This window comes from Megalops cyprinoides, chromosome 18 (genome assembly GCF_013368585.1).
Source record: "Megalops cyprinoides isolate fMegCyp1 chromosome 18, fMegCyp1.pri, whole genome shotgun sequence".
Taxonomy (NCBI): domain Eukaryota; kingdom Metazoa; phylum Chordata; class Actinopteri; order Elopiformes; family Megalopidae; genus Megalops; species Megalops cyprinoides.
In genome coordinates this window covers 11,184,256-11,198,841 of record NC_050600.1, presented here as the reverse complement: position 1 = coordinate 11,198,841, position 14,586 = coordinate 11,184,256, and the positions used below count along the sequence as shown (strand labels likewise).

Sequence of the window (14,586 nt, the reverse complement as noted above, 5' to 3'; positions counted from 1 at the left end):
TTAGTGCTTGATATTGCCTTTAAATACTTTGCAACTGGAAATGCTCTGATTCACATTTTTTGTATCCCAGCACAGGGGTTATTGTAAATTACACACAACAGTGACATTTTAAAAATGTGCAAACATCTGCTCTTCTTGATTCCTTGCCTACTTCAATGACCGCATCCAGAAAAGAACTGTCCTCCACAGTCCTCGCCTGCTTTGCATTGAAAGCTCCGATGCAGAAATTACGAAACATGTTTATGTCCTTTCGAGGATAAAGGAAGGCTAAATGACCCTTCTCCTCATCCCAACTGCGTGTTTGTTAAGCTTGCTGTGCGAATCTTTTTAATAAATATTCTCGATAGGAAAGGAAAGAGCCCATTGTAAGAGGGGAGGGAATGTAATCAGTGGAGCAGCTCTTTCACTGGGGGAAAAGGAGAGAACGAGAGGAAGTGAGAGATAAAGAGAGGGAGAGACAGACTGCAAAGGGGGAAATGTGGTTGAAAGATAAGACTGAAACCGTGACTCTGTGACCCGCGACTGGAAGAGTAACCTCACAGCACAGCTTTATTTGCTGTGAACCAGAAAGAAATGACGCCATATGGCATTAGCAGTTGAACCTGTAATGTCCTTTTCAGACCTATAGCTGCCGAGTGGAGTTCATGAGAGAATATTTTCATCTTTTCAGCCCTAATGGGTTCGGGGGTTTTCAGCTGTTATCCCGGATGAATCTGCCTAGAGAGCCATCCTCAATTTGAATTTGTCTTTATCTTTTTATATGTAAGTCAGGCTAAGCGCAGAAGATGACAGATTATTTTAATCTGTGCTTTAATTTTATGTACTTGAATGCCGTACGGTAAACAGGCTTTATGTTTGTAGTTAATTAATGACTCTTCAATCTCAACCAATTTTGTGCAGTGCTTGTTTGTATTTTTTTGTTAAATTTTATTCTTTATTTGAAATTTAATAATACAGATTTTTTTTACTAGCAAAAAAGTGGTCCGATGTTGTGCAGTATATATTTCATACATGTCAACCACATTGTGAACAGCTGTCACCAGGTTACGGGACCAAACATACAGAGAGCCAAGAATGGACGTGACGGCAGTGGCTTAGGGGGTGTGGAGGATTCAAGTGAAAAGTTCAGCTTAGTGCTCTGAACAAGGCCTTCACACAGAGAGAAGGGCTTATTTTACTAATGACTCTCTCCTCTTGTTCATATTCCAAACCACTGAGCGATCTATAATTCCCCCCTTTCACGAAACAAAATGTTCTTTTAAGGACAAGTCTGCTAGTTCTTCACTTTCAAAGATCCTAATCATGAGCCACTAATGTCCTTTACTTTTACTGTATTCAAAAAAAAAATCCTCTACAAGAGACATCTCCAAGGAAGGTGCAATGCTTCAGTGGTCCAAACATGACAAGCTTTGTGATATCTTCAGGGCAAAACAAAAAATGTGCCATGGATGAATTACTGTCATTTGGATGACCATTGATGTGAATATTTTACATTTGGTAATGTCAGATGAGTTCACTGAGTGTTGTAAGAATACTATTATATTTTCAATAAACACATGCAGTGTGCCAGAATTAAGACCATGAATGCAAAGGTTCTTTGTTACAGGTTTCACAATATTCCTTAATATCATCTTATATAAGATACATATCTTACATGTAAAAGACCACTCCATATTTAATTTACAAAGAGGCGAAGAATCTGACTATTGACATGCACCAGTGGGCTGCCGTTGATTTCAGAAAACATTTCTGATTTCATGGCTGTTTACACTCCACACCCACACTTACACTTGGATGAGCGCGAGACCTCCCCCTGAACTGCCGCTGACCCAGAATGCACTGCCATCTTTGTGCGGTTTTATTGGTTATTTCACCACACGCTTGAAAACTTATTTACGTATAGAACAACACATGGTGGCAGCTAAATTGTATGCCAGACACTTTAACAGTATATATTTAGAGGAATTCTTACTGAAATCAGTAACATCCACTATTTTCTTCTTATGACTTGTTGCCAGTGGTGGAGATTGCCTGTTCTGTTGGTCCTCTTTCTAGGATTTCAGATAGAAATACAGCTGATGCATGTGCTGGCATCAAGAGAAACCATGTCCACCCAAAGTACATTTTGGCACATCACTGCTATACTTAAGTACAAAAGCTGTTTATGGAAACTCAGCCTCAGAAAGGTAACCTCCTGTTACCTTTCTGACAGCATGTCTCAGTGAAAATTGTTTAAAATGCATTAATTTTTTCAGGCATCGGAACATGGAATCACAGATGTTGGCTTTGCCTCGTTCTGCAAATCCAAAAATGTTATTGCACATCTTGAACTCTTTGGAAAAAAATATTAAAAAATCGGTTTTAATATTACCTCTGGTGTCAGTGTTGAGTCAGTGTAATTCATGAATATGTCAATTCAATGTGATACACATTTAACACACAAAGAGCAGCCTGACTATATTTTCATTTCTGTTCTGTATTATTGGTGATTAATACGTTACAGTTGTTTTTATATTGATAAACTGATTGCTTTTAAGCATCACTATACTATGCTTTATTTTCCATATAATCCATTAGAACCCTCTTTTTAAATAAAGTGCTATCTTGAATTTCTAGTTTTCCCATGACTTTTTCAAAACAAATCCTCAAAGTAATAATAGAGAATCCACTTACAATGCCTATTTGGTTTCTGTGATACGCATTACTTACCAAATTGTACAGTATGTTCTTCCGAATGTGTCTCTTCAAGTAAACACTGTTGCCAAGCAGTCAGCTGTTTTGCTTTTTTTGTTATATAAATGACTTACCATTATGTTCAGTACACCAGTCCTTCTCTAGTTGTGCTGTTTATTGTGCAAGAATTATGTAGCAGTCCCCAGCAGGTCAATTTATGTGGTTCCAGTGACACTCAGCAGTAATTGGCTTTGACCTGTTATTTGCATTCTTGTATACTGTGCATGGATGATGTGTTATTTTGTTTTCACAGTTCAGGTGGACTGTTTTGTCATTATTTTTGTGGTTTTCCCACATAAATGGATGGTTTTCACCAGCTAAATTCATGTGTAGTTGTAGATGAAGCGTAACCTTTCAGGTCAGGGCCACTCAAGATTGTTGTCTGCATTTTTGTTACGCATATATACCTGACCTGACTTGTTCAAGTAAAATCAAGTCATCACCCCCTTCTCCACATCTAAGCACCAGCTATTCATAAAGTGTGACAGGATAACATTTTAGAACTTGCAAATCTGCAATGCATATGGCTGTATTTACAGCTCTGACAGGTATTTTTTGTTTTGTTTTACTGCTGGTAAATAGTGTGAGGTAGTTACAAACAACTTCTACTTAATCTTAGTTAGCAATTAAACCACACATACAGTAATTATCCTTTGACTGTAGCTAGACACTAAGTTCAGTTGGAAAGCTCTTAAAAAAGCTCCTTAAAAAAGTTTTTAATTTTAGATTACTAATTTTAGGTGACTCTCACACTATAATGAATGATGTGTCCCCATCTGCAAGAGAATGCACAGCATTTAATCACACCATTCTGAGCTCAGTTCCTGCTGCAGATCCTAAAGAAGCATGCAGACAGGGAAATGTTACATCATTACAAAAACGATGACCCGATGAATAAAATGGAATTACTAATCAAAAGTATTTACCAATTCTTTCTTTCTATTTTTGCAATATTGCTTAAACCAGTGCTTTTCTCTTCTATATTAATGATGGCAATCACCTCTTAATGATGACAATCACCTCCTCTTTCTGCTGAGGAAATGGAGAACTTTGATTGGCCATTTTTCCTTTTACTTATTTTGTGTGTAGTAACACATACAAAAAACCTTCAAAAAATAACATTTTTGTGGCACTGCTTGGTGAATGCATTTGTGAAAAAGAAAGCCCACTGATTCCCCACTCTTCAGTGCTGTAGCCAACACATCCATTTCCACTCTACTCCTTTGAACACATTCATTATCACATCCAAAAGCAGGCCAATGGACTGCTCCCAGCCTGTGCCAAGGTAAAAAGTACTGTATGTAAATGTGACAAAAACCCCACTCAGGCTTGCTGAATCTAGTGCACACATCCCTACATACAGTGGCTCCACATAAGGCTGGTCACAATGCAGCACCTTGGTATCTGCAAGGCCTAGCGGATGCGCTAAGAAGGAGGAAACCTGCGCTTGTAGACTCCTTCATCTTGGCGTGTGCTTGTAGTAAAGTTACCTGGAAACTTTACAACCTGTTTCAAAGAGTTTGGGTCCTCTAGGGAGTCCTTCTGTTCTTCCATCATTCATTTCCAGCCTCTGCAAAAAGTCAGACGGGCTGCTGAGGGGCGGCCGTCACTGCCGGCAGTGCAAACTGCAGGGGCGCTCTGACAAGACACTCACCCAGCCAAACCTCTCTATTGAAACAGGCAACAATAACAATAAAAAATATACTTCATTCCTCCTCCCCATTCAGATATTCAGTTTCTATCAAGGTGAATGGGTTCAATGGGATCATTCTGCCAGTTCATATGTTTAGATGGGATATAACCAGTTCTTTTCTATGCAAATGAAAATGCATGATAGATGGTAATTATCTCTGTAAATAGGGTTTTATACCCGTTATGCAAATTTTAAAAAAGATTGCAGATAAGGATATTAATGTACAGATGTATACTGTAATTTAACTACAATGCATTTTGCCCTGAAATTTGAGCAGGTGTTTTTTTTCCCACATAATATCACACATTCATTTTTCATTAATCTTGGTGTTTGCTGACTTATGTTTGAGTGTCAAAAGGTAAGGTTTGTTTAAATTCATTGCTCAACATTAAGGACAAACCATATTCTGGCTAAAGTGAACAGAGGTTCACATCACTTTTCAACATTCAAACAGAAAGACCTTTGATAAGCAAAAAAAAAAAATCAATAAAACTCCAATGAGTCCACAAAATAAATGATTAAGTAAAAGGCAACAGAGAGAATTTTAATTTTACATATGTGGGGTTAGTCAACATTATATTTAAAAAGGAAGCCCAAATAAATTATTAGAAAAGATTTAAATTCAATATATAAATCTGATCCAATTCATCCAGTACAGTAAAAGTTGCAACTGCTTTCAATTTCACATATTAATCGATTCATTACCTCACTGAGAGAGCAGACAAAAACACTTGTGGATAATGCTGAACATGCAGGGGTGAATAAAATGAACCGTTTTATCATGTGATGAAAGGGAACCTGTGACCTTACCAGAAGTAAATGAACATTCAAAACGAGCACTAAGAACAGGTCAAAATCTAGACATCTCTGACAAAAAAAAAAAAAATCCTAGAATATTTCAATTGTACAAAACATATTTTTGTGCCAATCAATTACTTAAAAAAGATAATGAAACAAATATAGATGCTTTTTTCTTCCCTGACAAACATGAAAGCAGTGAGCATCCATCAATCGAGTATGCAACACATCACCAAACCTCAGAAAGTCACAGTATAGTATAGTGTCTGCCTGAAATGCCTCTGCTTTCCATTTCCAACATGTAGTGCATTCTCTCTTCTCCTTTTTTTTTTTGGAGTGTCTCTACTTCCCTTTCATGCTCCTTTGTTCGTATGTGCTCTTTGAGGTGGCGCGGCAGTTCAGGTCGGCCACGTAGTCGTGCTGGAAGCGAGAGTTGGGAGTCCTCTGCCTCTTCTTCTCCCCCTCCATCATAGGCGTGCGGAAGGCGTCCTGGAACCTCATGCTGGAGGCGGTGGACTGTGGGAACCAAGAGCCAGGATGGGAGACGAACAAGGTTTGCACTTTGAGAGGAGATGCACAAAGTTACTCTGTGCTTTTGACTAAAACCTTTTCTGCTGTCGTGAAGCATGAGCTCAGGTCATCAAACTTTTCAAATCTAACCTGGGGATGAAGTGATCAAATTACAATCAATGCAGTTTATACCCTGTCATTCAGTTTGCGTATATAAGAATTTGTATAGGAAGAGTTTACTGAAATCATAATGCTATCTTGTTTATTTGAGCGCAGAAAGATAATTTGATCAGATCTTGGATGAATTTCTGGATCTGGGTAAGAGCATCTGCTAAATGCCAAGAATGTAACAATAGCATAATGTAAACATATAAATTGCAAGCCTTTTAAAAGCCACAGTTTAACACAAATCTGAAAGTCTTCAGTCTTTTTCATTATTTATTCAGCAGTTCCATTCACTCAACCCAGCCCTCTTTAGTCTGACAAATTCATTCACAGTTTAAACTGCTGGGTTCTTAAAAAACACATCAAACTTTGCAATGTGCAAAATCAAATTTGTACTTAACCATCTGCACATGTATACACATTTTATCCTGTGTACTGTCCCCTAGTGTTTTTTTTTTTTTTTTGGCAGTATTATCACTTCTGCTGAGTGATCATGAAAATGGAGAAATAAGAGGCTTTGGATAGAAGTACTCCATCTCATTATTCCGTATGGAGGCCAAGAACACATCAGAAACTTGACTGGGCATTTCCTGGCTTAAAACCACACAGCTGTACAAACTAATTACATGAAACAATTTAATGACATGACTTTGATGCATAAATTGTTTGGCGTGTCCCTTGCTATTACAGTAGATGCCTAAAGTGGAATTTCCCAAGGGTTAACATGATGGAATTAACCATCCTGGAGTGGCACATTGCCTTGATCGTAACTAGTATCACCACATCTTCTGCTCACACGAAACACTGAGAAACATATTTTACACATTACAATAAAAAAATAACTGGGCATCATATTCAAAAATAAAAAAAAAATGAATGAATATATAAACAACATGGGAACAAGAAACTAGACGGACTACCATGTTAATATGTTACGATTCGCATTAAGGAGAACATTGAAAAATCAATAGGAGAGAACTGTTGGATAGCATTTCCACCTTACTTCCTAAAACAGCATTAAACGTGTGAGAGATGGATCTCACCATTACCGATCCCAGCAGACACATGCAGACGTTGGAAAGGGCTGGAGACTGTGTGATGAAATATGAGCAACCTAATAGCGCATGTCATAACCGGTCCCGATGAAAACAAATGGGCCAGTGATGAAAGGACGCAGGGTGAGCGGGAGTTCACACATTATCCACAGGCAAACCATCCACCTCAGACCTCCGGCACGTAGCTTGGACAAACAGCTCTCCGTCATCAAAAATAACCCACAAACGACTACGCACATAAAAGTCCACCACGACCGTAAACCTGATGAAAACTCTGATGCTGTTGCTTAGCGAAGCATAAAAGGGTTCTCCCATTAGTTCTTTGTGATGTGGTATTTTTGTGTGTCAATGCTTCACGTGGTTGAATGTGCATCATCTGCCTTGTCTTTTTTTATTTTGGTTTTGCGTTTTCTCTGTATGTCTGCGTTTCCTTATTTCCTTTTCTGTGTGTTTAGTTTTTTGTGATATGCCTTTCAGGGCCGCCAAAGATATATTTTCATAAATTGCTCATTTATGAGGTGATGGGAAGTAATGAGTCTGACAGATAGAGAGTGGACAGTTTTATGAACACAAGCAATATGTCAAGTACCACAGACTGAATGGAAATGACCTGTACTACAAAATAATCTTACAAAGTGTAAAGGAGAGTTGATCTATATCACACATAGACATGGACCTCCATGGTAACAGCAGCAGATTGTGCAATAACAGAAGCCCACTAAACCATTCCAAACCATTGTGTAAGAGAAGTATTTCGCAGAAGTGTATCGTAACAAATTGAAATATGTAGAATCATTTTTGAGAATAGATGAATCAGTCAGAAATAAAAAAAAACAAAAAAAAGAACACGTAATTCAACTATTCATACTCATAAACCATTAGCAGACCCTAACATTTTCAATCCTGATGTGATCAGTCTTAAAATAAATTTGCCTTTACATACAACAAGCTCTACAGAAATGGCTTCCTTCCTGTGCCAAATTATGCACAATACCTAATCAGCCAGCTGTAGCTGTAGTCATTGAGAGACTGAACAGTAACTGGTAATAGCACTAGCAAGACAAAAGCTAAAGGAGCATGTACAAGTCACTATGGCAGAATGTCTTTCATAAAAGAGAATAAAAAATATTACTTACTGCATTTATGAGATACTTACAAGACGTCCTTTCACTTTTTTGGGAAGGTCTTCTTCGAGAGTGTACACGTCTTCTCGCTTTGCCAAGAGCTGGGAACCATCTTCAAATTCCACCTTTAGCAAAACAGCAGCCAATAAACCATCCTGACAAAGTGACCATCTGCAGGTAGGATTCATTTCAATTTGAGTGTAGGCCTATTCAATTTCTTTCATCAACCTGAAGTGATTTACTTTGGTTTCCCACTAATTTTAGCATTGATTTAATTCTGTTTTTGGAAAAGGTGCTGTGCATAAAATTAGTCTACTGTCAGAGTGTCACAGACTCCATCAAGGTGATTGCAAAAGTAAATATGAAGCATTTTCTTGTTCCTCTGAGAGACAAAAGAGGAAGGAAAAACAAACTTTTGCACTCAAGCCATCTGTGTTTTTCTGAGAATCTTTCTGCAGGTGCATACATTTTCAGTAATCAGTGCACAATTCAGGAAATGGATACATGCACTCTGCAAAAATACTATCAGGCAAAATCAATATGCCTTCACAAACTGGAACGCTCAGAAACACTTTCATTTGTCCATTTTTAAGCCATTGAAGGGAAGTGCTCAAGCGCAATGGTGTCAAGAAAGTGTCTTGAAAGCTTGTTGGCTTTTCTCGATATTTATTTCTTCACAGTATGCACATCCATTTTTAAAATTGCATGCCACCTCCAACAGCTGAAATGCCAATATAATGGAAAAGAAATCTCCTGTTTCCAATACATCTCTATCTTCAAAAAAGGAATATAAAGGTGGAAAAACACCAGATGGGGCTGTGAAAATAGCACTTTTGCACCAAATCAGGTTAGCTGGAACCCCCCCAAAAAAGAACTTCATGAAAGTGCATTTTAATGCACTGGTCAGTAAAATGTTTTTTTTTTTTTTCTCAGTTTAGCATTTGCCTCTATAATAGACTGTTGTATGGGGTAAAATTAGAATTTTCCCATTGACTCCTAGTACCAAAGAGGTGTTTAGTGATTTTGCTGTTGATCCGATCAGAAAGAGACAGGTGTTACTGCCTATATCTTCAGAGAGGTGGGATTGACACCGTTAACACTACAGTTAAGAAATGGTGAACAAGGTTACTATCACTCATAGTTTACTGTGAGCAAAGACAAAAACACTCATGAATGAATCTAAATACGACTTATCTAAATACAGAACATGGTTCCACCTTGCATTTTACTGGTATAAAAAGGAAGTTGTAATATCTGCCGAGCCTGAATGTATATTTCACACATAAACTTGACCGCCATTTTCATTTAAAAAAGGGGCAACGCCACAGAAGGAGCATACAATCAACGTGATGTGCTCAGTTTTTCAAACACTGCTTTTCAAAGAAGACTAAGCTGACAACAGGGAACAGAAAAATTAGCGAGTGGAAAATACGTATCAAAAAAATATCTGTTCCCTTCATTCTGACACTGGAGGTGAGAGGAGAGTCACGAGGGAGCCCACACAAGTCAAACGAACGACGCACTGTCATAAAACAAAGCATTGGTATTACGCTGGATTACATGAAGATCAAACCTGACCTCCTAAGACTCTTCTGCATTTTGTTCTTTTTTTGGCTTGATGGAAAGGACACTATGCATGTCTTCAAGCCTGACAAAAAAAAAAGCAGGACAACAGCATGGAGAACATGTGCAGTCCTCTACGATTCATGCAGCCACTCAGTTGCCCACATTACGGTTTCACCTGTATATCAACACATGCTGAAAGACCAAGCTTCCTGCTTGTGCCTCTCTTTCCCCCAAGCCTGTCAGCTATCTGTCGCGCTGGCACCGGGACGGGAGAGCGGAGAGGGCACGTCTCCCTCGGCCTCTGCCACTTATCGGGTGGGTGTGCTTCACCCTGTCAGCTCTGCCCTGCCGCTGAATTCATTCTGCGCGCCTTCGGACTGGAAGCATTCCCCACCACTTCAGTCAGGAGACATGCAAAGGCCCCCTTCTGCCTGGCTACCCTCAGATAGCACATAGGTGGCCACCACCACACGATATCTCCTGTTAGAATGGTTCTTGCTCACTGCACTGCAAAAATGTAGTTTTGCACTCGAAGGCAGAAGAACAATAACAGCCTGATTCTTATGACCTTTTACATGACACACCATGTCTCATTGACGATCATTTTAACTGACTGGAACAGCAACACACTTCAACAAATATTTTTCTCAGAGTAAAACTGCTTTGTGGTTCCAATTGGTCAGATTGATCAAATTTTTTTTGTCATTTATCATGATTTTGCAATGGAATCTATTACAGTTTACCTCCCCTCCAGAAAAAAGATATGATATAAGAATTATATGAATCTTCCTTACAGTATCATGCTGTCTGAGCAAAGGACAGGGATACTGATGGATCAGCCTCTATTATACTGACTCTTAAATGCAGTGCTGAAGCAGGGGACACAACAAATGCTTTGACCATGACACTACCACACAGCTGAAATAACTGCCGCTGTCTTCAATATGAAAAACAGACTTTGTGTGGTTTCAAAAAGGACCGGGTCATGAAAGGACAAGAATTTCACCAACCCATTATGAGTAATGCTGCATTTAAATAGACATACTTAAAATACTTACAGGCACACTTCAAGGAGCTTGAAAAGATCTTGTGAAATCTCTGCCTACACTGGAGGCCAGTACGTGGAGGCCATGTAATGACAGTTCATTAACCTGGCAGATTATCCGTATGAATGGCTACTTAAGTCATGTACCAACTAATCTTAATATAGCTCTTCTTCATATTATACAGAGCACAATGTAACAGCTTGTTCAGGTTGTTCAGAAGTTGTGCTTTTCCACTGGATCTTTTACCTTGCTGCATCACACATCAACGGTGATAAGGAGGTTGTTCAGTGTGTTCAGTCTGTCATATCTCACTGCATACAAACATTATGACACGATTTGTTGAAAGAAACATACTAAAACTACATATACTGGGGGAATTGTACATTTGTGAAATGTATATTTTTGTGTAAGGTCATATATGAGAAAGTAGTAGAACAGTAACATCAAGCCTTTCAGGGCCTCTTGTAACCACAGACAGTAATGCATCAATACAGAATACAACAGAACCTAAAAATGTGCATCCTTAAGAACTGGCCGTTTAATAATATAGTGGTGCTCTTACTTTTTGAGTTCATTTGCACCGAAATGACCAAGTAATGAGATGAAGCCATTCCAACTGACTTCTTCAGCTGTCACCAAATTAAAATTCCTGGGCGATATGCCCATTTCCCTCCATAACATGCAAACTTCTTAAGCAGTAGACGAAACTGACAATTGTACAAAAATGATCACAGCCCAGACTGACGTTTCACCATGGGTTTACAGCAAGTCATGGCAGACATTTTCAAACGTGGGCACAGCAAAACAGCGCACACTCTGAAAAGCTCTCGATGAAAGACACTTGTTGGGTTTGGGCGATTCTGAATGCAATTTCGAGTGTTTTTCTACTTTTCTCTGATTGAACCTCGAGCAAAAAGGCCTTTGTATTTACTATGAGGTGCACTATGTTCCACACAGAAAGCCACAGGATCCATTAGTTTGTTTTAGTTGTATTTTTCTCGAGAAACTTTTGTCTGGTTCTGCTTGGAAACGGGTCATGCACAGTTCAGAGACTCCATCCAGCAGACAAATCACGACAGCTACAACAAATCTAAAGCCAAAATGTAACACAGATCCATTTTCCCCCTCTGTGGTCAGGCAAAATGTCCGTTTCTGAACTTTTGATTCCTTCTTCATTGTAATACTTTGGCATCTGCTTATAGTTACCTCAGATTATTGTGTTTGGAATTTTAACTTTGCTCTAACCCCAGTCACTCGTGGAAGAAGTGGACAACTCTACAGCAATAAACAGACACACATTTATAGTCCTATGAACTGCCTTCCAACTGGGCAAATATGAACTTTTTCAATTCACCCGATGTGGTTTTAAACACAGACTTTTAAAAAAATAGAAAATCCTGAATTAAATAATAAAAACGAAACTCCTGCCATTCTTTTTCTCCACTTCAGTTTTCATGGAAGACTTTCTATTGCAGGTTTCGCTCACACTACATGCAAGCTGCCAAATAATTTGGGATCTCAAACTAACCAAGTTACTGGTGTTAACAGAATGTGTCTTTGATGACATCCAGTACATTAAATTGATTCTATCTTCATATTTGAATGGCTTCAGAAGGAAACTAAAAGCTGTTTAATCCCCACAGCAGGTCTCTTACATCAAGTGCTCACTTTTAGAAACTTTGTTTGGTTGTGACTTTAAATGTTAAGGCATTTAGAGAACTTCCCCCAACTCTCGAATCCCATTCAGACTGGAATAACTCCACGCATGTATAATGCAGGTACAATAATATCACTGTCTTGGCTGCCTCCAAACCCTGAACATGTGGCTGATATATTAAAAGGCTACATCTGCTGGGTCTGTGGTTGTGTTCATCTGAGATTGGTTTTGCTGTTTTCTTATCTTGCTTAACCTTTTGCTTAACCTGAAAGTGCAGTATAGGATTTGTAAAAATGCCAGCTGGATAACGGAACATTTGGAGTGTTGGTTCGAGTGGGTGCCGCAAGTATGGGGAGGAATTAAATTGAAGGCTTATTGTAAATGCTCTACATTTTACATATTAAATACAAATTCTGTACTTCAATGCACGTATTAAATACTGGAAATCGGTTTTGCTTTTTTGGTATCTCTACTTCACAATCTCTACTGCACATGTTATTCCTGACAGAAAATTAAAGCTTTTCAAGATTTTTAAATCTTTCAACCAGCAAGACTTTTGGAATAGACTGAACAATTAAAATCTTTTTTGCCTAATGTTAAAATGCACAGACAAAAAAAACCTTGCTGATTCCTGAATTCTCTGATGACCACATCCTGTTTCTGAAATCCAGTATACTGCCATAATCTCATTCCATCATTATGCTTATACCACCCACAAAAAGGCCTGCCACAAAATTATATGGAAGAGAAAAAAAATCCCTATTCCAACTCTGTGAAACAGAAGCTAGAGAGAGCAGATACGGTGCTTCCCTGCTCCCACATCATGGCTACGTTAATAATTGAACACAGGTGTTTAATATTTCAAACCATCTTCCATCCCTCAGAAAAGCGGTGTTGTTTCCTACATTTTTCTTGTCTCTTCCGGTAGAGCTCACAAAGTCCTGACGGTCCAGATGCTCCAGATATGACACACTGTGGGTGACTGGAATATCTACCGGTGGAACAGGTGGACTGTGGCTTGGCTTTCATATTTCAGCTGTTGGTGGAGTTTCATACCGCACTCTTCTTTATGGATGCTGTGGACACACGCACACACAGGGGACTCACCTGATACATGTAAGAGGTGTTGGATCCCAGGTACTTGGCTCCGTAAAAGAGGCCATCCGGCCACTTGACCTGCACGGCTTCCCCCACCTCTGGAGGGCCCAGCTGGACACAGTCTCGACTCTGAAAAACAAAAAGCACGAGAGGTGATCAATTCATCCGTTAAGCAGCGAGCCTGGTCTGCTGCAGCAGGACAGACAACCCATCACTCTTTACTATTCACTTCTGTTCAGCTCCTCCTGTCACACCTTGATTTACAATGAAGCAGACACAGAAGGTGCATAAAAGTTGTTAAAGTTGGAAGTGTTGGAAGTGTGTTACAATTTCATCAGTGCCTGGAGCAACTGGGAGAGACCTCTATCCTCACTTGTCCTTCTGCAATATTTGGAAATGGCTTTCCTACTGAGTGATAAGTTGCCAGGCAGCCATGCAGAGAATAAACTGCCAACTTTGTGTGACTCCACAGGTGGAGGGGCAGCCATGACTCACTCTGCTCTTTACAGTAAGCATGCTGGTCTGCAGTGCGCCCAAGGCTCTCTCCCTAGATTCGCATGCCTGTTTCAGTGAGCGTTTTTTTTAGTGTGGCTTGCTGTTATGAACTGTCAGTCAATGTCTTCACGGTCTGCATTATAAGAGTGTTTCAAGACACTTGACAGTGTCACAAAAAACATCTCATGTGAATAAAACAGCAGGGCTGTCTTAAGTAGGTCTTATTCACTCAAACACAATTTTGGCATACATTTCACTGATTCAACATTTTTTACAGTACAGCTATGGCAACAGAAAATTATTGCAACATACATTTTTGATCATCTTAAATGATAATTTTCAATCTCTGCTGAACATACAGTGTGTCAACAACTAAAAAAAATATTATTATTAAAAAACACACACCTGTGCAGGTATGTTAGACAACACACCAGACAAGAAATAAGTTCATTTATGCTTGGTTGCAATGAAGTAGCCAAAGTTTTGAATGCCAAATACATTTTGTTCAAATCACATGACACTGGCTTTCACATCTACAGTAAAATTCTGACAGCTCTCTAAAATGTTTGCGTGAATCCATTGATTATAATTGCTGCTTAATTGCGATTATGTTTTTGTTGGTTCAGAGTGTTCACAATTAAGCCGA

The 14,586-nt window shown here is 39.0% G+C and overlaps 1 protein-coding gene across 3 annotated transcripts in view; it reads right to left on the bottom strand.

Moving 5' to 3' along the window:
- Nucleotides 1-4,990: 4,990 nt before the first annotated feature.
- Nucleotides 4,991-14,586, bottom strand: part of LOC118793160 (lysine-specific demethylase 4C-like) — a 123,097-nt gene continuing 113,501 nt past the window's right edge. For 2 of the 3 annotated variants that reach the window (XM_036551197.1, XM_036551199.1), the window contains 3 exons: nt 13,455-13,574; nt 8,111-8,203; nt 4,991-5,740 (listed from right to left, as the gene is read on the bottom strand). In XM_036551197.1, the coding sequence (XP_036407090.1) occupies nt 5,567-5,740; nt 8,111-8,203; nt 13,455-13,574 (387 nt within the window). In that variant the 3' untranslated portion in view covers nt 4,991-5,566. Of the gene's footprint in view, nt 5,741-8,090; nt 8,204-13,454; nt 13,575-14,586 lie in introns of all 3 variants that reach the window. The other variant, XM_036551198.1, reaches the window with a different exon arrangement.